At 40.6% G+C, this 22,150-nt stretch overlaps 2 protein-coding genes across 6 annotated transcripts; both read right to left on the reverse strand.

The window, feature by feature from the left end:
• Positions 1-874: 874 nt before the first annotated feature.
• On the reverse strand, positions 875-10,573 carry ctdspl2b (CTD (carboxy-terminal domain, RNA polymerase II, polypeptide A) small phosphatase like 2b). Of its 3 annotated transcripts, none has more exons than XM_061276070.1 (13): positions 10,396-10,573; positions 7,364-7,575; positions 6,458-6,581; positions 6,211-6,357; positions 5,848-6,087; positions 5,642-5,738; positions 5,255-5,366; positions 5,091-5,177; positions 4,686-4,748; positions 4,502-4,581; positions 4,286-4,412; positions 3,707-3,802; positions 875-3,603 (listed from the first exon to the last, which is right to left on the reverse strand). In XM_061276070.1, exons 2-13 carry the CDS (start codon positions 7,526-7,528, stop codon positions 3,538-3,540), a joined length of 1,404 nt encoding a protein of 467 aa, XP_061132054.1. In that variant the 5' UTR covers positions 7,529-7,575; positions 10,396-10,573; the 3' UTR covers positions 875-3,537. The 3 variants fall into 3 exon arrangements, with proteins under 3 accessions (XP_061132054.1, XP_061132053.1, XP_061132052.1); XM_061276069.1 differs by having other exon boundaries at positions 6,211-6,360; positions 7,364-7,554; positions 10,396-10,572; XM_061276068.1 differs by having other exon boundaries at positions 6,211-6,360; positions 10,396-10,572.
• Positions 10,574-11,432: 859 nt separating this feature from the next.
• Positions 11,433-20,891, reverse strand: golm2 (golgi membrane protein 2). 3 transcript variants are annotated; one of them, XM_061276065.1, is made up of 11 exons: positions 19,807-20,891; positions 18,074-18,128; positions 17,485-17,587; positions 17,066-17,156; positions 16,802-16,919; positions 15,966-16,049; positions 15,510-15,782; positions 15,260-15,391; positions 12,841-13,008; positions 12,465-12,522; positions 11,433-12,165 (listed from the first exon to the last, which is right to left on the reverse strand). In XM_061276065.1, exons 1-10 carry the CDS (start codon positions 20,131-20,133, stop codon positions 12,506-12,508), a joined length of 1,368 nt encoding a protein of 455 aa, XP_061132049.1. In that variant the 5' UTR covers positions 20,134-20,891; the 3' UTR covers positions 11,433-12,165; positions 12,465-12,505. The 3 variants fall into 3 exon arrangements, with proteins under 3 accessions (XP_061132049.1, XP_061132048.1, XP_061132050.1); XM_061276064.1 differs by lacking the exon at positions 12,465-12,522; XM_061276066.1 differs by lacking the exons at positions 12,465-12,522; positions 12,841-13,008 and having other exon boundaries at positions 19,807-20,889.
• Positions 20,892-22,150: the final 1,259 nt, after the last annotated feature.

Genomic DNA, 22,150 nt, shown 5'->3' on the forward strand with positions numbered 1-22,150 from the left:
TACACCGGGAAAGTAGCCCACATTGTTTGGGATTAACCAGAGACCCCCGACTCCACAAAAGACACTGAAAAGAACGTATTCAATTCCCGCTGCAGAATAATGAATGTTTATCCAGTAACTATTCCGTCACGGTTAAGATGTGTGACTTCCATGATTCGGAAGTTTCTCTCCTCTATATAATCCTGACTGTCCTACAAATCTACACCTGATATTGAAAACTGGTTGAAAAGGGGCGGGTGCTAAATAAGGACCGTGAAACACAGACCGGATTTGGGCGGTAAGACATTATGAAATATTAACGATTCAAGTTGTGTCGTGGGAAACCTGAGTCAGGAGACAGCAGACTGGCTGCAGGGACTGATGCGACATGTGCCTCAAGGGAGTGTATCCATGAGGAGGACGAGTGGTGATGGTTGATGAGGCACGTGCTTCCTCACGTGTGCATTGTCATAGAACTCTTACTCAAATTTAAGGGCATTTGACTGAAATGACAGGATGATCGTTCAGGTCCTCGGCAGAGAAGAAAGGGGACAAACAGCAATTTGTAGGATCAATGAGTAGCATGCACTTTCTTGAAGGAATACTCAAAGTTTTGTGATGACATTTCGCTTGCACTTAATTATGCTGAAGACATTGTGGTAGGCTTGCCTCGGAGACGTCCAATTACGCAGGCTTCAAAACGCACCCGCAGTAAAATTAGGTTATTTGATTAGTTCACCGCTAGATGACACTAAATTCTAGACATTATACCTTTAAGTTAGCAATTAAAAGCTAAAGTGCATTTTTGGTTCATCCTGAAAAACTAAAAAGCCCAATATGCAGTCCACCCTCCAGAACTTTCTCACATGGTCTCCAGGAAAGAAAACAAGAACAATGAGGCTTTTAACTTTAAAACTTTGTTTCAGAAATTCAATGTAACTGTATATACACTTTACAATAGTACATAGCCTAGCGGCTAACAAAGATGTCTTAAACATTTAAATACATCTTCTGCACAAATAATTCTTACAAGTAGCATAACATGAGATTGAAGGGTACGGGTGGGGGGGGATTATTACTTTTCAGAAAGACTTTACTTTTTGCAGGAAAGTGCCTTGACTAAAATTTAACTCAGGACACAAACCAAAACTGTATCCTCTACATGCTAAGCTTAACAGTTTAGTGACATTGGGCTAAACTAAACAAATATTTTCAAGAGAAAATAAAACACTCCATCTGAAGTTAATCAATACAGTTTAAAAGCTGATATAATAAACATGCCTTTTTAAAATCCAAGATACAAAATATGTTTCCTTACTTTAAGGATAAAAAACACCAGGCTGGATGTATTATACCACACCAAGTGTACAATAAACTTGTAATGCACATTAAAAGGAGCTGGATGACGCGCATTAAATGCCTCTCCGAGTTCCTTCAGAAACAGCCGCGAGAACCGTTCAAACTCACAACCGTCACACAATCTCTCAGTGAGGCTTGCATACAAAAAGTTGGCTTAAACAATTGGTGGGAGATGTGGGGCACCGGGGCGGCGGTTCAAAGTGCGTGTTCTTTTTCGCATTGTTCAAACCTTCACTTCACGCTCCAATGCTTCCATCTAGTTGTTCTAAAACTTGAGGATTTGTAAAGACACCTGCGACTTCCACCCTTGCACAATTTACATTCAGTGTCTAGATGTCCACTCATCAATACGAGTATACCTCATTGTGCCCTGCACGATTTGTCAGATTATTTGTCAGCCTAAGCAACTCTCAAAAATAGTGCCCCCCGCCCCAGCAATTTCAAAGTTATCTTTTTGCCGCCCCCTACATTTTTCTGCCTTTGGGTGGGGGAGTGAGAGCGCAGGAATGGGCGGGAAAAAAAAAATGCTGGGGCGGAATTTGTCTATGATTTTCCCACCTCCTAGATTTTGCCACCCTAGGCAGCTGCCTAGCTCGCCTAAATTGTACAAGAAACACAAGCACAATGAAATTCCTGGAGCGCAAAAAACATACGACGCAAACGGCAATAGGGCCAGGTGCTGAACAGATGGCAACCACCTCTGATATCTGCCTGCCTGCAACAGCGGGAATTTGGAGTTTGGCCAGAGCAGAGCAAGATTCATCTGGCTAATCTAACACACTGGACACAAATAAATGCAAGTGCACAAACGTGCAGGAATGCCTGGTGCTCTGCGGTCTGATTGTCTTTTTTTTTTTTTGTCTAACCATTAAGAGCGTGAACACTGAAAAATGGTACAAGCTGAGAAATGAATCGTATGGCACGATATAGCAACCCAGACCAAAGCTGTCAATTTGTGCCAGTAAAAATATAAAAGCACTTTGATACAAACCTTAAACAAAACATTGCCCGGTTATCACGATACACTGACAAGAAGTTGGTTTAAGCAAATCACCACTATGATGCACATTTGTTCTGTCTCATGAGCAAAAAAAAAAAAGTTCAGCAAAAGTCATTTCCTTGTACAAGCATACATAAAAGGTGCTCACTGAGACTGACCGAGAGAAAATTTGCTGGTGCCATATTGGCTGGTTCGAGGTTTTGACCGCACGTCGAGAGACACTGGTCGCGCTACATTGTCAATATGCTATTGATAGCCATCAAATTTCACTTCACAACTGAAAGACACGGTCTGTGATTAAGACAGAATACTAGATTACAAGTAAAGGACAACACTGATTGACAAATCGAATACTGCAACATTAACTTGACACATCACTTCCAACATGAATGCCCTCAAGCCTTATGCAATGCAATGGGTTCTACCAAATTTCCTAAAAGCACTCTGCTGTGTCTACAGTGAGGAAGATAAAACCTTTAAGCCTCAGAAAATAAATGTGCTGACATTCTTCTTAAAAAAAAAATCAAAAAAAATCTTACATTTATCGTTAACATTTTCGTGCCTCCTTTCAAAACACTTTAAAGGTGAAGCACAAATTACAAACTAAAGACATTGGTTTACCAAAAAAAAAAAATTAGAACAATACAACCTTGGTTTACCTACAGCGGAATGCATCAGATTGGACAGGCTACAAAATTTGCCAACCACTAGATAACAGACTTGGTGTGAGTGTGGCAAAGAGTAAACACAAATGCAGATTGATTTACAGGCCAGTCTTTCCTGTGTAGACTGGAGTGTCGATAGCTTCAGCACCAGGGGATGGGTGGTTTGGGTTCAATGCCTCAGGTTTGAGTTCCTCTTAACAGGCGGTTTTTGAGAGCCACAGTGAAAGCACCAAAACCTTGAAAAAATGTGGAGATGATAGCCCACTCCACAGCTGAAGAGTCCGTCAAAAAATGGACCGACTCAAACTTCTAAGTGTCTTGTTGCATGTGTACGTTAAGAAAATTTCATCCAGTTATTTTAAAAACAATTTTTCTTCTGAACAGATAGTGTTTTTTGAAGCAACAGTAGGTTTAAAAAAAAAAAAAGAAAAGAAAAGAAAATGAAGCGTCGATAATTTTGTTTTAAGCGGCTTTTTACACACATGGATTTCAGTCCTTTCTTGTTAAGCCCCATCTGAGATGAGACAGTGCAGTTCAATCAGGGGGCAACATGTCATGAAGACGAAATCTCTCCCGTACATGTGGCCGCACATCCTCGTCCTGTTGAAGAAGTAGCAACACGGGTCAAGGCAGAACAGATTTGCATAAAAACTCAAGTTCAAGCTTGCTGTTGGAGTCAATAAATAAAAGAAAGACATCTTACCATCTCAACCAGCTTCTCAAGGAAGGGCACCAACTTCAGCAGCTCGTTGTCATTCTTGTCCATAAACCAGCTCTCAATAGGAATTCCATTGGACAACTGTGTGGGAGTTACAAATTTAAAAAGTTCACTGTGTTTGTGTCATGTTTAATGCTGTGAAAAAATAAATGGGAAATAGAATAGTTTCACATTTTGGGGAAAATGGATAAACTAGTTAAAAGCTGTCACAATGTGTCTGATTGTAGTCTGCTTTCTGCATGATGGCATAAAAATCACCAATGTTTAAAGAACACGTACGTATATAGTCTATAGTTCAAAGGCGACTCATGAGATTTCAAATCTGTGCAAAACAAAAAGGCAATTTGACCTGCTTTTTTTTGACAATGTCATCCTATTTGACAGTCAAACCATTAATTGGGGAATGGTGGATTACAACAAAGCTAATAATTGCCTTAAATAACCAAACAGTAAACTGTTGACTAAAAGGCGCTACTGTCACTACACCATGGGACATTCTCAGATCAGCTTTTTTTTTTTTTTTTTTAAACTAAGATTCATTTCACATTATATCTTTCTGGTCACCTGATATGCAAAGGCTTGCGGTGAATTATCAATGATGATGGTCTTTGATAGATCTCTGCCAAGAATGTTGAGATCCTTGATGTAGTTTCCCTGGACACAGACACAATGCTCCCGAAACAACCTGTGTCTACAGGATAAATTGACAAGGTCAGATAATAATTCAGAAAACACAACCACATGCCCACTTACAATCATTATAACGAAGAAAGATCATACCTCACTAATTGCTTCTTGGGGTCCAAGATGTTGAGCAGTTTGTCCGCATAAACCTTTTTAGATGCCGTAAAAAGGATGATCTAAAAACAAAAAAAAGGGGGGGGGGGGTCGGGGGGGGGCAAAACACCATTGTTTCAAATCCATTGAGGTTAGATGGAATAAGTAATAGTCACGCTATAGTTACCTCATAGATTTGTGACATGCGTTCCAAAAACTCTCTAAAAAAAGGTCTCAAGCGCACATATACCTGTAAAGGACAAAACGGTCACATGTGCAACATATACCTTAAATCTTATCGGTCAACATGATCATATTCTTGGTTTGTTTTTGGGAGTACCGTGGAGACTGACATATCAGCATCTTCCTAAAAGCTCCGGACAAAAAAACCTGATCTGTTTTACCAAGAATGTAACTGATTTTACTGTAGGAATTTTACCAAAGATGGCCAGCATCAGGAGATGTTTAAGGCTTTTTTTTTAAAAGAAGGTGGTGACATCTCAACATGAGTGACAAGCAAGCAGGCTATCCAAAGCTTTCTAAATGTGGATTCACCCACCTCTCCTACAGGCCTAAATAGGGCATCAGTTACCTGGTAAATGACATCTTGAAAGAGTACAGGGAAAGTGAGGGCGGCATCCTCCAGCTCATTTAAACTGCAGTGGACCAGCGTTTCATCCTTGAATACATTGAATGAATGAATAAATAGCCTACATAAATCAATAGACTCATTAAATCTTGCATCCTGGAACTGACCAGATCAAGGACCAGAGAGAATTCCGGTGTGCTACGGGTCTTCAAAGGAAGGGCTGGTTTCCGAGTGAGCTGCTCTTCTGTTAATGGAGGAACATGCTTGATGAAGAAATACCTATAAAACCACACAAAAAAGTGGTTCAGTTGACCATACAAAGTACTTCGACCACAGTACAGGTAAGGCAATTCCAACCGTTAACAAAATATACACCACAGAACTAGATTTCCTTTGAGGTATTGAATACGCAATAGCAGAGACAAATAATGGCGTGGCTCCTTTCGGCTTTTCCCCGAAGGGGTCGCCACAGCGAAACACTCGTTTCGTCGAGATAATTCGCACGAGAAGTGTTTGGAGGTCTTTAAATGTTGATGACTATAACTTGCACTCACGGGTCAAAGACTTCCCAGTCTTCATCATAGGATGCTTCTGGTGGTACTGCAGTAGCAGGAGGGTTCATGTATGTCAGATCTGGACTGGAGCCTGGAGCTGGGACCACAGCAAAAGTTGTTTATATTAAATGAGCGATCAACATACAAAAACAAAACACTGAATGAATTTTGTTCATAAACAAACTTTACATTGCTATGTGACCTACCAGTGAGGGGTGGAAGGTCATCAGTCTCTCCCTGCTCTGCTGTGTGGTATCCAGCAGGGATGTGAGGAGGTCGCAGAATTGGCAGCTGGGATAGACTTGAGTAGATGTTAGTGGTGGTGCATTGTTCCTGTGTCGATGCCGCTGTTCTGGTGGGCATTTCTACACTTTGTTCCATTTCCAGCTGCTTGACTATTTCCTCAGCTTCCAATGCCTGGTCTGGAGAGTCAGATCCCGTTGGGACTGCAGGGAGGGTGGGTAAGCATTTTAATAACCGGACAACAATAAATAATGCTAAACTTAGGATGGCACAATGGTATTTGGTAAATGTTATTTATATATATATAAAAATAAAAAAAAGACTACCATTTTTAGCTGCTGAGAAGAAGTTGAAAACAGGAGAGAAGATGGTCCCAAGAAGAGTTGTCCTGGGAGGGCTTGTGGGCACTTCAGCAGCAGTTGTCTCCTCCAGACTGCCATTGGGCTTCTCCTTACTCCTGTCATGATTGGTCACTGCTGCAAAGCAATTTATGAGTCAAACAACATTAAACACATTACTATTAATTTTAGTACAAAATAAATAAATAGTACAACTTTTCTCTGTGCCACTCACATCCGTTGACAGAACCTTTTCTGTCAACCCTAAGGGAAGTGTTCGTGTCTGGAGTTGAGGTGATCAGGTTGTTGTCCGCATCACAGTGGAGGCGGGCCTTCTTGGCTGGGCTCTCCTGCTGCACCTTAACACACCAACAAAGTCAGATTTATTTTTTGTTTGTATTAAAAGAAAAGAGTAAAGAGAAACTGCATCATTATTGAACACAAATATTCTCAATCAAATTATTCTTCTATGTGGTTCATTTATCACAATCAATAGCTTTTGCATGTTAGAAGAAATTGGTAAACTTATTGTACACAGTGAACCAGTATGGGATCACCCTCAGGCAGAGCTCAAGAATTTTAAATCAGACAATAATAATTGTGGAAAAAAAGCATTGTGGTGTCATCTTATTACATACATAGGTTGGTCCGTGACCATTAAATATATTTAGACTATTCAAATAATTTAATGATTTTTTTCCATTAAAGTATATTAAAAGATGTTAAAGAAATAATAAAAATATATATACATATATAAAAATGTTTACCCCTGATTACTCTTTATTAAGTTTTTATTACATTTTTATTAAATAACTATTTATTAAATTATGTTGTTTATTTGGTGTTTAATGATTATAAACAACAATTAAGCAATATCACACTAGATGGATTGATATAATCACCAACCTTCTTGAAAGTTTTGGAAGTGATTCACTAACAGGGTCAGTCAAAGTAAAAGCAGAAGCAAATGTCTTATTTTGATTCAACCCCCCAAATATCTAGTCTGTTTTCACGCAAGACTACACACAGGGATGTAGACCATTTAAATGGGCTGTAAACAACCACTTGACTGTTGCCGATCAATGAGATCACAGATGAGTTGTTGATTAAGCTGACGCTTGTCTAAAACCATCCTTATTACCTTAACATTTCCTCTGATGAACTGTTTGATAGTTGAGAACAAGCCCCTGCCACCACTGGTAGGCGTATCCTCTTCCACCTCTGAATGCCTTCGCTTGCTCCGAGACGGGCGAGGAGCCAGACTGGGGATCGGCTGCTGAGACGCCTTACGCATTCTCAGCCTCATCGTTGTCAGAGTCACATGTAAAGGTGCTTCAGAAAGAAAACCACTTTCTGAGTCAAACAAGAAATGAGAACAATTTACAGAAGGAATGAACACAATTGAATGTTAAAACGGAATTAAGTTTTACTGTTTTAGCTGTTGAAGATAGTATATTTCATGATGTATGTAGTACTGTCCACACACAATTTGCCCATCCTTACTCTTTTACTCTTTGATGTCCTTTTCCAATATGATCACTCGTCTCCTTTACCAATATACAAATAAATAGGGCCAGAATCCCAATAAAGTCTCAATAAATTTAAGTCACAACGCCACTCTCGATTCACTGTGACCATCTCCTTACACCCTTACTATTAGAACTGTTGTACACAATACTCATCTGCATCAGTCAGATGAAAATACAGGGTAAAAAGATGCCCAGATGTGTGTAAAAAAAATGCCCCACACATGGTAAATGCATGTTGTAATGTAAAATGGTATTATATTTAATTAAAATACTACATTGGACTGAGATTACACCCACTAAAAGCGGGCAACACCAACACAATACTGAAGAGGGGTGGGGGACGTACGGGGAAACATTAAGTCCGGTAGCTGTCACAGATTATGACGTTAATGATCACTGTTTATATAGCGGTCGCTTCATTTTGCAAATGAAATTGAATACTCAGTGTGGTATTTGAAAAGAGGACTCTTGAAACGGCACCAAATAGAGGATGCTTGGTGTCCATAGTAGACAGCAAGTGGAATAAGAACTCGTATTATAGCCTTGAATGCATTTCTTAGAATAAATATTTGGTCGACTAAAGGTAAAAAAAAAAAAAAAGTAAATATGCCAATTTTAGATTAAACTGGAAGTTTGGACATCTTGGGTTGACTTCTCTAAGTGTACTTTCTTTTAATATGCCGTGAAACAGAAAGCCACCAAACTGACATTCTATTATGTATGTACATTAAAAAAAAAAAAACTGCTTAAGTTAGACAAATGCTTCTTTGACATTTAAAATAACCAAAGCGAGAGGGCGTATCTGTGTATACTTTTGTGGGACTGGTTTGCCTTGCTGCAAACATCTGGATGTATTCAACATCCCATTTCACTTACATCACGGCAGCTGCAGCTGGCTTGACTTTCAGTGGTACACTAAAAACAGACCACAATGGATCTTACACCGTATACATTGATTATTCGATATGGATTGGAACGTTGTTTTAATTTAAACAGTACACATACTGTACACTGAATTTGTGATTCCAGCCATACCTGGCTAACACACGGCAGACTACAATAGTAACCTCTTTATTTTTTGTTTTTAGGCCTGTGCACATGGAAAACTTAAGACTGGGAACACAAATTGTAAGGGAAGCCCAGCCTCTTGTGCTTGCGTAACAGCAGCAGACTGGAAATGTGTCTGGACATATCCAGAAGTCGTCAACTTAGCAATTCATAACAAAACCTATCAAATACTGCAATAATAATAATATTCATAATAATAATAGTAATAATAATAAGTTATATAAATAGCAAATGCTATCTATCTATCTATCTATCTATCTATCTATCTATCTATCTATCTATCTATCTATCTATCTATCTATCTATCTATCTATCTCATGCATAAACTGCATAAATTAGACATGAACTGACACTTTGACCAACCATAGCCACTCTTCAATACTGTACTTTGTCTTTATGTGCAAAAGCCCTGTTGGAATTGCTGCTTTTGCAAAATTAACTTCCGATTTGTTCGAGGTCCCTGCGTAAACACCAATAAGACTGCAGCTATCAATTTCGGATCATGCATCTCGCAACGGTCCTGCACATTTGCACTGTTGCTAGGGGGAAGCAAGTGAGCGGGAAATAGAAAAATGCATGCTTCCAACAGACGTTAGCTACGGCGGTCGCTTGTCTCTGGGAATCCGGCGTGTATCTAAAATGTACGCATCGACAAACCACCAAATCCCCACCCAGAATCCCTTTTCGCTCTTATTCCGATTGTCCAGCAAATCACCACAGTCGGTCTATTAAGGAACATTTAACATTCAAAAGCTGAACGCGAGTGGGTTTACGTTCTTCGGCGCAACATGTAACTAACTCTGCGGTCAAGTTGAGACCAACTTGGAAGCGTTTACGAACAGGAAGAGGGAATAACTTCAAACGAAGCCCTGAAGCAAAACAAGCTAATGTTAACTAGCTAAAAGCACGACCAAGTCAATGCGGCATTGCGAGTTCTACGAAATAAGACTAACTTGGCACTTGTCAGTGACAACTAGCGGTTTATATCCTTTTGTCAATTGCCATGTCGTTTGATTAGTGTGACAATTGTGGTTGAGGCTGTCAAACATGTAAGTCGTTGCTCCCGGTAACATCGGGTAAATTATCATAGCATCTCATTCACACACACAAAAAAAAGACCGGATGGTTGTTTTATTCGGCAATGTGTTGTTTTAGTGAGCTAATAACATAAATGGTAAATATGCCTTCTAGCTGGCTAACAAACAGCCAAGTTCAGTCGTGGAATGTATCTGCTCGCTTTCCCCACAGCAAGTTACAAGACACATCTGCGGGTCGCGACAAACCATGCGCCTTCACGTTATGTAAATGTTATTTTATGCTCTCGTGGGTGAAGCCAGTGACGTTGGGATTTAGTCACGGTAGCTCGAAATGAGCTGTATCCACGGAAGGCCGAAGTTAGCTTCCCGAAGCTGTTGCTTAGCTTAGCACAATTAGCATAGAGCCACCTTAGCTTCCTTGGGGGGGGGGGGAACTGCTTCAGGCTAGCAGATGTGCACAGGCAGGAAAGGCAAATATTTTGCCTGCCGTCAGCCAACATTATATAAAACATGCGGCAAAAAGGCAGACGGCTACTTACTTTGAGGCGTTGCTTGATTTTTCCAAAGAACCGCTCACGACCCGAATGCCATCATAGCGACTGATTTGTTTTCGTGTAGTGTGGATTTCTTATCTACTCAATGGCCGTTTCTGAAATGACACACCGTTGTTACCAGGCGCCATTTCCCGCCTCTGCTCAGGCTCTGCGAGGTAAATACCCGTATGAACACAGACACGCCCCCTTACCTCTCAAACACAAGCCAGTCAGTCTGCAGTGGTGCCTGGAGCGCTTGCATCATCAAGGTTGCCGATTTAAGCACGATTTGACGAAAATATTGCTCCAAATTACATAAAATAGTGTTCCTGCAAAGTATAAAAGGGATCAGTCAAGATGCAAAAGAAAAAAATAATCGCGGTGCACATGTCAGAGCCTTGTCCAAACATTTTCCTCTGAGGGCTGCATTCAAAAAAAAAATTAGAAAGATGAAAGGGCCACTTTAATGGTTTTTTCAACCTATAAAAATGTAAAGTAAATTATACAATGTGTTTAATGTAGTTATTTCTGGAAAAACTGCTACATCATTTCTGTTAAAGGTGATAAGGCAAATAGCTGAGGATTTATTTTTCATTATTATGTTTTTGGGGTGGCCTGTATTCCATTTCAGTAGATCCCCCCCTCCACATTATGAATCAAAATATGTGCAATCTGTATTAAGACAACCATACTCAAGGACAAACACATGTTGGACCTTGACACAAAGCAGAATGTGGAGGAAAACATTTTTGTTTCTGAAAATGAATTCTCCTCATTCTCCACATTGTAATGAAGCGAAATTATGATACTATTTTAGTTGTAAATGTTTGTCTTTGCACAGATAGAAAAGTTATAGATCCCCCTGCGTTTAGAACAGCTACAAAAAAGGTCCCAAGGCTGTAGTTTGGACCCCACAGAATTAGGTACACAAACAGCATAGCTCAAAGTATTGCTTCAAGTATTGGCAGTTGCGAATTAACTAAGAAACATTTACAGTGTGCTTCTATGCTGAACCATTTTGAAGCTACAATTTTTCAAAAGAGTGATATGAAAACTGAAAATTTTATTGGAAAAAAGCACTTGTCACCTAAAGAGTTAATCCTCAGTATCATGGTTTGTTCATCATCACCATCACGGAGAGTCTAACAAGCATGAACTGTAATCATTTAGAGGGCCACTTGTGTGTTCACAAAAAATGATTTAATAGACTGTAAGCAAAGTCCTTGGCATTTCAAATGCTATCCCACCACTGTAAACCTAAAACTGAAGAATCATCCCTGGAAGTGTCCAAAAATTGTGGTAAGAGTCCAAATGTTAGAATAATCTCTTTGAAACATCTCAGCACGGCAAAAAAAAAAAAAAATCCCAAAGTTGGTGTCAACTATGCTATTTTAGATTACTCGGCAATGAACTGAGGAATTCGGTCCTACAGCAAAATAGTCGTCCACGTTTAGACCACTAGCCTAGCTAGACTAGTGTCCTAGGCTAACTCCATTACCAATTCACACCAACTGATTATACTGTATATTCTTTTGTCTTATCCTGTTAAGTAACAGTATTCAAATTCATCAGTCGTACTAATCTGTTTGGAGGGGTGGTCCATGGCACTAATGAGCAAGCCGTAAGTTCGGAATCATTCTCATATCCGAATAAGAAAGTCCTGATGTTTGGATGAAATTTTACTGTACAAAATTCACATTCAGAGAATGTCGATGGCTTGATGTCGCTTTCCATAATCCACAGCCCGATCCCCTTGCATATCTCGATCGTCATCATCTGGAACAAAAGGGGCAAAATAAATTAGAAATGTTTGAAGGAGGCATAACTGCACACAAAAATACTCCGATGGAATGTCATATTGGGGGGAGAAAAATCAATCATTGTCAAATCAGTTATGTTGCATATGAACAATACACAAATCATAAACACTGGCAATAGTTCCACATTTAGTTGTGTCCGAACAAAACAGATAAACTATGAAGGAAAGACAAATTAAAACTAAATATGAAAAAAAAAAATGATAATGGGTGTGAATTTCAATGTTTCAAATTCAAGGAGAACAGACATGCACGCACCAAACAAGTGAACTACTTTTATCTAGTAGATGTGACTCAGCTCAGACAGGTGTGATCGCTAAAAATGAAGCACAGGCAGTAGATGGTGAGTGAATCACATTGACCAAAGTTCCTTCCTCGGTCTGGTTTCCTCAGTTGTCTTACGATCATTATTGTACATTTCTTTGTACTCATTCCGCATAGCGCATCTTCTTTGAGCCCAGAAAAATGATGATGGATTCAAGGACCAAACTCATGGCAATGTGAGCTACTCTAAGCACAAACTGCTTGGAAAAAAATGCTATGGGGGAGGGAGGGTTGGCAGCACAAGAGGAGTGGAGTGAGGAATGGTGAATACACATCTGGACAAGCAGTCCAGTCCCCCTGCCTGGCTCACCTTGAACGTCTTCCTCCCCACCATCACCATCCTCTTCCTCATTGTAGGCCAGCTCAGCCTGCTTGTCGGCTTCATACTCACCCACATTGCCATCGTCCCCATTGTAGTCCGCTAGCTTAGAGCCATGTTGCGGATCTACTGGGGACTCGATCTCGTCAAAGAACCGGCCTGCAGGAGGCAGAGAAGGGGGCCTCATCAGGAAGGGAGAGAAATGAAGGCAAACAAAGGGATAGGAGTGGTTGAAATAGTGCAGAAGGGTTCAGGTGGTGAAGCGGAAATGGGATGTGAATGGATATACAGTGGCTGATGAAAGAAGTGCTACTGAGCAATACAGTGACTTTTTTTTCATCTAACATGAGATCTGCTTTTGCTCCACAGCCCTATGTTTGCCTTTTATGGAATCAAATACTGTGTGTTGACTTGACTTTTGTCTTTAGAACAGCATGCTGCTCTGGAATAATTGCGCGCAATTCTGACAACAGACCGATACATTTACTGAAAGTGTATTATAAGTGTCTAGAACAGTGGTTCTTAACCTAGGTTCGATCGAACCCTAGGGGTTCGGCAGGGCCTCCACTGTGACGGTCTGAACACATTTGATTTATCGTGTAAATTCGTGATAACACATATTTGTTCTTGCAAAGGCACACTGATTTGCAAGTATGTAATTTGTTGTGAGTTCCTGCATTGTGTTGGTTTCGGTGACGATCATGCATGGCTCATTTTGTACACTAGTGAAATACATCTATGTCTAGAATTTGATTTTTTTTCTTTTCGCTAAAGAGGGGTTCAGTGAATGCGCTTATAAAACTGGCGGGGTTCGGTACCTCCAACAAGGTTAAGAACCACTGGTCTAGAAAAAGAGGGTGATGACTGAACTCTGGCTTTTATTTAAGTATATACTGGTATAGTACATGTACAAACTAGAACTGCATCTAGTTCGTCTTGCAATACATTGTGGAGACTGAAAAGTAATGCAGGGCCAGAGGACTAAATGGGGCTTTCCCTTTAGTGTTGGGGTGAAAAAAATACTACTATTATGGTTGATAAATATTACCTATATGTGTATAAGTATAGTATAAAATGTGACCATATCCGGCATGTTGTTGTTCAGGATTTTGGGGATATAAAAATATCGGATGGCAGCAGTAACATGTTTTCAACAAGTACACCCAAGCCATGAACTCAGAACAGTGAGGGGAAAAAAATGATGATGGGAGGTGAATACAGTACAGGGTTTTAAGCAGGATACTGACATGTAAGGAAGGCAGAAGAAAATACTTTTATAAAACAGGAAAGAGGAGGAAACTGGTTGCGGAGCAGAAGCCAGGAACTAGGAAAGGATCTTCTGGGTGGTGCCACGTGTCCCCTTCTTCAAAACCTGTCACCCCAGTCTGATCCGTATGGCTGAAGCGTCATCGCTGAGAATCCTCACTTTGGGACTTTGAATCCATCATAATGATAGCTAATGAAGCGTTTTCTTTCTTAGATTTATGTCCTCACGACATAATACGTAACTGATTTGGAAATAACCCACAGGTCCCATGATAAAGGGTACTAGAAGTTGCTTGAAGTCATAACTAAACATGTCATTTAGTGACCAACAGAAAAAAGACTGCAGACTCATTCGATTACCACTAAAGTGTCGAGCTAAATACTATGTCAACATAGTCTTGTACCAGGGCTCGAAACTAACGATTGCCCGATTGCCCGGGGCAAGTAGCGATGGCAGAGGGGCAAGTAGAAATTTTTCCTCACTTGCCCGAACTTGCCCTGCCATAATACCATGTTTTCAAGCTGTAAAAACACGATTTTGTGCATAATTTCTCGCAACTTCTGCCGCTTCTGGTCCGACATTTTGTTTTCTAGGGAGCGGTTAGTTTCTCGTGTAAGTCTGCAATACATTGAAAACGGCAAAGCGCTTCGTAATTAAATGCATGCTCCCTCACTCGTCCCTGGCTCTTCTGCGCCTGCGCACCAGCAGAGCTTGTTTCCGGTTGGCGGATACGAAGGCATATGAAGGCAAAACTTATAGTGTTGTCTTTTTTATTGCAAAAATGTGTCGGGCAAGTAAAAATCCACTCCAAAAAAATTCGGGCAAGTAAAATTTTGTTTCGGGCAAGTAAAATTTTCTCCAACTTGCCCGAGGGCAACTTGGGCAAAAAATAAGCTTCGAGCCCTGTGTACACACAAGTCGTGTACTGTACTAGTGTAGAACACTAGTACTTGGTGGAGTACAAAATAGACTGCAATGGGCAGTTTTCTATTTGCACACCCGACAGACATGACAGTAGCAGAGTGCAAAACCAACAATAATAGCTGTGCCACCATCCATTATCGTGTTGCACTTACAAGGTATTGCTACCGCATCCATTCAAAAGCAAGTATTTAATAAAAGTGTCTCTTAGATCATACTCACTTTGTTGATGGTGGCGTGCCCCTGCTGGAACTTGGTCTTTGTGATGTGGTTGGATGGGTTTGGGTACCTGGGCAGGGTTGGCAGGCAATGGAATCCCCTTCAACCGTTCACCTGCTGCTTTGACGTCTGGGGCTGAGAAGAAAAGAAATTGATTTTCCTTGGATTTCCCAACACGTGCATATTATGGATTTTTCTTCCCTCTCATCAAATGATTGTAATCATCATTAATGGAACGGAGTGCAGATTTTACCTTGAAGTTGTCTTTGCTGTTCACCCAGCTCATCTGCTTTGATATCTGACTTGTCTTCAAAAACGATTGGTTTATCTGCTAAGTTGATGACACCTGGGGCGGCAATCACAGCTGCTTGGCCTTCCGCTCTGTCCTGCTGGAGACGGGGTTGGTCGAGTGATAAGCCAGGTACCCCTGGGCCATCAGCTGCCCCAATACCAGGTCCAGCGTCAACACCCACGACCGCATCGGGAGCTTCGAGACGCTTCAGAGTGATGGCTGGCTTCTTCAATTCTGTCAACAAATGACAAAGCACCCCGAGAACATCTAAGAAAATGGTACCGCACTGTCCAAACAAGAGACGCAATGATCCTGACAGCCTTTTTGCATTCCCATCTATCCAGTCAAGTCGCCTGTAAATTTGTTTTTTTGTTTTATTTTGAGGAGTATTTATTCGGACACTCGTGAATTACTTACCAAATTGTACTTCATCAAGTTTTCCCACTTCACTGTCTTCAATGCCAGGCATGCCAGCATCACTGCCTGGCTTACCCATGACATCTGTCAAAAAATATGGAATAATGTCAGTTTATGCGAATATAAAAAAAAAACAAGTGGATATTTGGGACAACCTAATCAATCCCGTTATAATAAACCCAACACAGTGCAGACTGGTGCTGAGCTATTCTTTTTACGGTTCATGATCACCACCTGGTTGGGAGTCTTTTATTCGTTTTGTTATCTATTTATTTATTATTTATTGTTACTCTTATTATTTATTGTTTGTGCCTTCTTGTTTTTTATATTGCGTTGTTTACTTGTATGTCTATCGTGTAATATGTTTTGTCACCGTGGGATAGGGAAAACGTAATTTCGATCTCTTTGTGTGTCTCGGCATGTGAAGATGTTGACAATAAAGCAGACTGACTTTGACATTAAAAAAAATAAATAATAATATTGATGTTGGGAATTAAACAGACAACTGACTACCGCGTATAATTGAGTCCCAATGAAATGCACCCACCTAAATGAAATGGTATTGATGGCACTGAAGGAGTTTCTTTTTTATTATTATTCATTTCTTCTCTATTAAAAGCACTAATAACACTATTTTCACATCATCATTCCTCACACAAAACACAGCAAGTAACTAAATATTCTTGTCTTGACAGCTTGTTGACTGTGGTGCATCTGAGTTTAGTATGCATTATAGCGTTGTTGTTGTTTTTCCAATTTCTGAGAGTTTTGTTAGATGACTCGCTATTTTACCAACAGTTTGCATTGACTCTATGCTTAACAGTTCTCATCAGTACCTTTTAAATCTGGAGTGTCACGCCGGCGATTTGCCACTGTGTGGCGCTCTTCAGCCAGACCCAGAGCTCCCTCAGTATGCCTTCCCGCCACTACGCCTTTTTGACCGTCAATTGCATTCTAAAAGGTTAACAGGAAAAAAACAATAGAAACACTATACAGCAAAAAATACAATAACATCACATTCTACAATATACACTAAAAGCCGGTGACACGTCGTTTAATTCACAATGAAATAAAGATAGAGCATATGAGCGAATACGAACCCGCCTCAGCTTTACAGCTTCCTCTTCTAGAGTCTTCTTTGATTCTTCATATTCACTTTTCAACTGCGCAATCTGACGTCCACACTGTAAACTATGCAGTACACGTGCAAGGGTCAATCAAAGATTACGCATGATGATAAGTAACAAATGAATAACATCGAAATCAGATCAGAGTGGGTTTTTAATGAGAACGCTGCATCCTAAACTGAAATTCTTAATAAATGATCAGCGACAGTGGAGCAATCTGATTGAATGCTGCAGCATGATTGTTTTTCCAGTCTTAAAATGTACGCAAATGGTTTGAGGAGATTCATATTGGTACGTTCATTCCGGAGTTAATCTCGGATGTTAAATGTCTTAAATAGTGCAGAAAACTGCAAGAAAGTTCAGAAGAAAGAAAGCAGAAATCATTGCCATACCTTTCATATTCCAGCTTTCTTTCCAAGGTGGTTCTATTCTTTTTAACTTCTCTTAGCTGATCTTCCTGTTTCATGAATTCTTGCTTCAAATCATTCAGTTGCTCTGTCACACACAAACAAATAATGATTTTTGGTTGTTAATTCTAGGGGTGGGCATTCCATCCCAATTGTTGAATCTCACCGATGGAGGGATGAGGAAGTTATTAAAAAAGATTTTTGGTTTTTTTGTTGGTCTGTGTAATCTTCACTAACCGGGTCAAGTGCTGATTAACTTCTCAATTTGTAATGCTAACGTTCATCGGGGAATGCAAAGTGAACTGTGGTGTGGCGTGCCAGTTTGATTGCATGTTCACTTGCTTGTGAGGGTGTCACTCCCACCACATGTACCAGACAAGAGATTGTTTAAATAAGGGGGTAAGTACCACTTTGTTCATTTCCAAAACAACACTGGACAACACAGCAACCACACCTGCTTTATTCTTGCTAACCCTTAAATCCGGCCCATCTCTGGTTACTTCATAGAACTGTATATAGTACCAGGAATAAGCAAGTCAGGTCATGTTTGATTGTGCCATTTTGCTAGACTTACCTTTCAGCCTTTGGATTTCGGTCATTTGGGCTGAGAGGTCACCCTGCATCTTAACCTTGAGAACACAGATAACAAAATGTAAAGAAAGCGCCTTGTGTACGACACTGGTTTCATTCAATTGTAAGGTATGGCAAGCCATTTATGCATTTATTTGATAACTTACTACTGCACTGAATTGTCCATTCATTAATTATGCTTGTTGTTTTTACTAGTGCGTGAAATTCAGCACAGAATGTTACTACCCAAGCAATTTTGGCTTCTACTATTGTGGAAAATGTTTACATGGCCATGGTGTCATAAAATATGACACAATAGTATATAATAGTACATATTTATACAATGGTATTACCGCTTCTCCTTAAGATGCAACCTCCACGCAGTAAGGCCGGAACTGGAATTGAACCTTCAACCTCTGCACTGCGAGGCGGACGTGCTAACCAGTCAACCATCCCAAATTATTCTCCTATAATTATTCTACTACATTTTTGGAAATGATACACAGTGTCTTTTTCTAAACAAAGCACCCCACACCACATGAAAGCAAAATGATTAAATGTTTGAGCAGAGCAAGTGCGAATAAAGTTTTTTACAGTACCGTATTTTCCGCACCATAAGGCGCTTTGGGTTAAAAAGGCGCAGACTCAATTCCGGGAGTTTTCTGTACTTAATCCAAACATAGTGCATTATAGGGCGCACGCATGCCATGACTTAAAAAAAAAAAACATCACAGGAGCAAGGCAGTCAGTTCCGTTGCCTGGAAAGCATGTCTCTTTGTCGATGCCATTTTAGAGGGTCCTAATGCTTTGCACAAACGATAGTATCTATTTATCAATGGCGGCGGAGGTACGTACTTATGTTATGTAAAGTCCTCTGATTGGTTTACCGCCCCGATCTACGCAAAACTTAATGTCCTCTGATTGGTTCATTGGGCCTACATATTACATACACGTATATTACAGAAGTCACACAAAACAACTTTACAGATTTTGGAATTCGGTCAACACACAAGGCGCACCTTTGTTTTTGGAGAAAATTAAAGGCTTTTTAATGCGCCTTATGGTGCGGAAAATACGCTAAGTGTGAAATGTGACCAAATATGACAAATAAGTCATGAGACTTACTAAATTTAAGGCTCAATGACCCAACCTTCAACAAACGTACTGATACAACACCAACAAGGAAGTCCATGTCTCTGTTTGCTCATCCACCTGTTGGCAGTGTAAGGCGTGTTGGTGGAAAATCTTTGGATGGGTTTAGTGTCGCTATACCTCATAAGAATTAATTTGGTATTTGGAGGAGTAATTTACTCAGTAAGGCTAATCGTTTGACATTAATGTGCCAACAGTTTGTAAGTCATCTAGTGTAAAAAAAGAAAAAAAAAATCCTTTGGGCAAAAGCTGTATAAAACCAAAGAAGGAGTAGCTTTGATGCATTCTATTGAACTCCTATTTTATACACTGTCCAGCCTGAATAGAGTTTTCAACGTCATAGAGAAAACGTGGGAAATCCTGCAAAAGCCAACAACATTACATGATATTGATGGGATTGATTCTTTACTCAGCCTGTGAGGAGAACATTTTCTTGAGAAATAAACTAGACATAACAGGCCTTCTGTACAGATAGAAAATGTGGTCAAGGGAAATATAGCATGGCTAAATAAAAACTTTGGTACAACTACGCGTACTTTAGTGCTGAATAAAACCGAATGGCACATGGGGGCTCCGGGACACTACCTTTTCGTCGGTGCACTTTTTGGCGAGCGCGTCTCGGGCCTGCAGCTTGCCCTCCATGACGCTGTAGTCTCCATCCTTCTTGTCCAGCTGCTTTCTGTGCGTGTCCACCTGCGCCATGAGCTCAGAGTTGCGCTTCTCCAATCGGCTCCTCGCCGCGTCCGTGCGCTTCACCCGCGACTGTACCTCCACCAACTCATCCAGTAAGCGGCCGTGCTTGCTGGATACGGTCCAGTAGTTGAACGCTAGTATGGCGATGATCGCCATGAGGAAGATGAGGATGAAGGACGGGAGGCGGCCTCCTCGTCGGTTTGCGCCGAAGCCGATCATATCCGAATAGAAATTCTTAGTGTCACTTCAGCCTTTGACCGTGTGCCTCAAAGAGAGTATTTCCCCGGTGTACGTGACATGCCGTGTGTATGCGGCAACCGCTCAGAAACACAAACTTCGCACGCAAATCATTAATGGCCAAGACTTCTCACATCTCTCATGCTTCCTTCATCGTCTTCCTTCCGCATACTGGGCATCTTCCTTCAAGTCCGCCCAATGTCAGACCAAGAAGGACGTGGCCTAGCCCAGCTGGCAGGGTAACACTGCACAGTAGACGAGACGTGGAAGTGGATCTCTCTCTCTGCACTGCTCCGTGGCAGAAGCGCGAGGACGCGCAAATGATACAGCTAACTGGAGCTATATAGCATTAGCGGACGGTTAGATCTTTTCACCCAGATTAAAAAATAAATCGCCCCAGTTATATTTCAGGGCTTTGATGCAAAAATTCAATACGAGTGTTGATTTCTTTTTTTTCGATTGCCAATCCACGTTAGCCCCCAAACCATTACACTGCAGTCTGACTCTCGAGTCAGCTCTTTCATTAGCTTCGAAACAATGCGTGGAAAAGCCAACAAAATCGGCGGCTATTCCCTGCAAAGTTTCACGCGAAATTGATTTCGACCCGAGTTAATACAAGCGGTCAAACCCACGCAAACCTTCAGAATAAGCGCCGAGATAGATCACTGCGCTGTCTGTCTTCCGACGTCTGATTTCGGTCGAGTGTCGCGGTTAGATGGAATAAACAGAACACAGCATGCTCGCGGGAAGAACTTTCAAAATAAAAGCTCTAATTGTGATTTGTATGTTACGTGGCACGGAGACTGCGTCGTTTCCGTTGAACCAGACGTTCCAGAGATGTGCATGATTTAATATTACACTACCATTTTTATTGCACAATCACATACTTTAGTGGATGTAAATAAAGCTGTAAAGCTTGTTGGAACCAACAATACTTGTATGTATTTTTCCAAGAAAAATAAAACTCAATTCTAAAAAAAAGAAAAAGAATTAAAAGCCTCCTTTGTTTAGCAAAGTACTGAAATCCAGATCCATTGGCATCAGAATGATGAAGAAAGAAAAGCAGATCCAGCTCATGATCCAGTGACAACATTTTTGAAAGCAAGTCCACTACAATTTAACATCTTTCTCTTGTGACTCGTCGTTTCTCAATGTATCAGTTGTTAAAAAGTTGCTGATCCTTTAAGCTTTGTCCAATTATTAAAAGTTCATTCTGTCATAAGCCCGATTTCATAATGTACCGGTTGCTATGCAGTTGCCGTTTCCCTTATATCCTTTGTCCTGTTGTTATGTCAACCTTTATTCTGTTTTACAGTAGTTATATAAGCTCTGGTTACTCTGTGACAAGTTGTCAGGGCATCGAGCTTTCTTCGCGGTGGAATATCCAGCTTTCTTGAGTGCCCAGCCCTGCTTTCTGTTGATACTTGATAAAGACTTTTATTTTTCAACTTTTGTGTCATGTCTGCTTCTGGGCCCATATCCAGCTCCACGTGACACATTCATGATTACAGATCTCAATAAAACAATTGACCATGATGTCAATTTGACAGTTCAACTGGCAAAAGCCATGTAGGGTGCAGGAAAGTGCCGATAGTAAAAACGGGCATTAGTGGTGACATTTTATATGCAATGTTTGTCATCATTGATTTTCGCCAGGAAAACACAAAGCCATTATCTGAGCACAATAAACTACATTACCATCATTTTACAAAGTCTCAGACCTTTATATTCTCCTAGCTGTTACTGCTTTGACATCAGATATAAGGCATTATATCAAGATTAGGATTATTCAAAGCTACAAATTTGTGCCAATTTCATTTTTGACCAGGATTATATATTTAAGGATACATGGTAGACAGATAAAGCACTCCAAATCGCCCCTAGGTGTGAGTGCGAGTGTGGATGGTTGTTCGTCTCTGTGTGCCCTGTAATTGGCTGGCAACCGGTTCAGGGTGTCCCCCGCCTACATCCCGATGACTGCTGGGATAGGCTCCAGCGC

Source organism: Syngnathus typhle, linkage group LG4 (genome assembly GCF_033458585.1).
Source record: "Syngnathus typhle isolate RoL2023-S1 ecotype Sweden linkage group LG4, RoL_Styp_1.0, whole genome shotgun sequence".
Lineage (NCBI taxonomy): Eukaryota > Metazoa > Chordata > Actinopteri > Syngnathiformes > Syngnathidae > Syngnathus > Syngnathus typhle.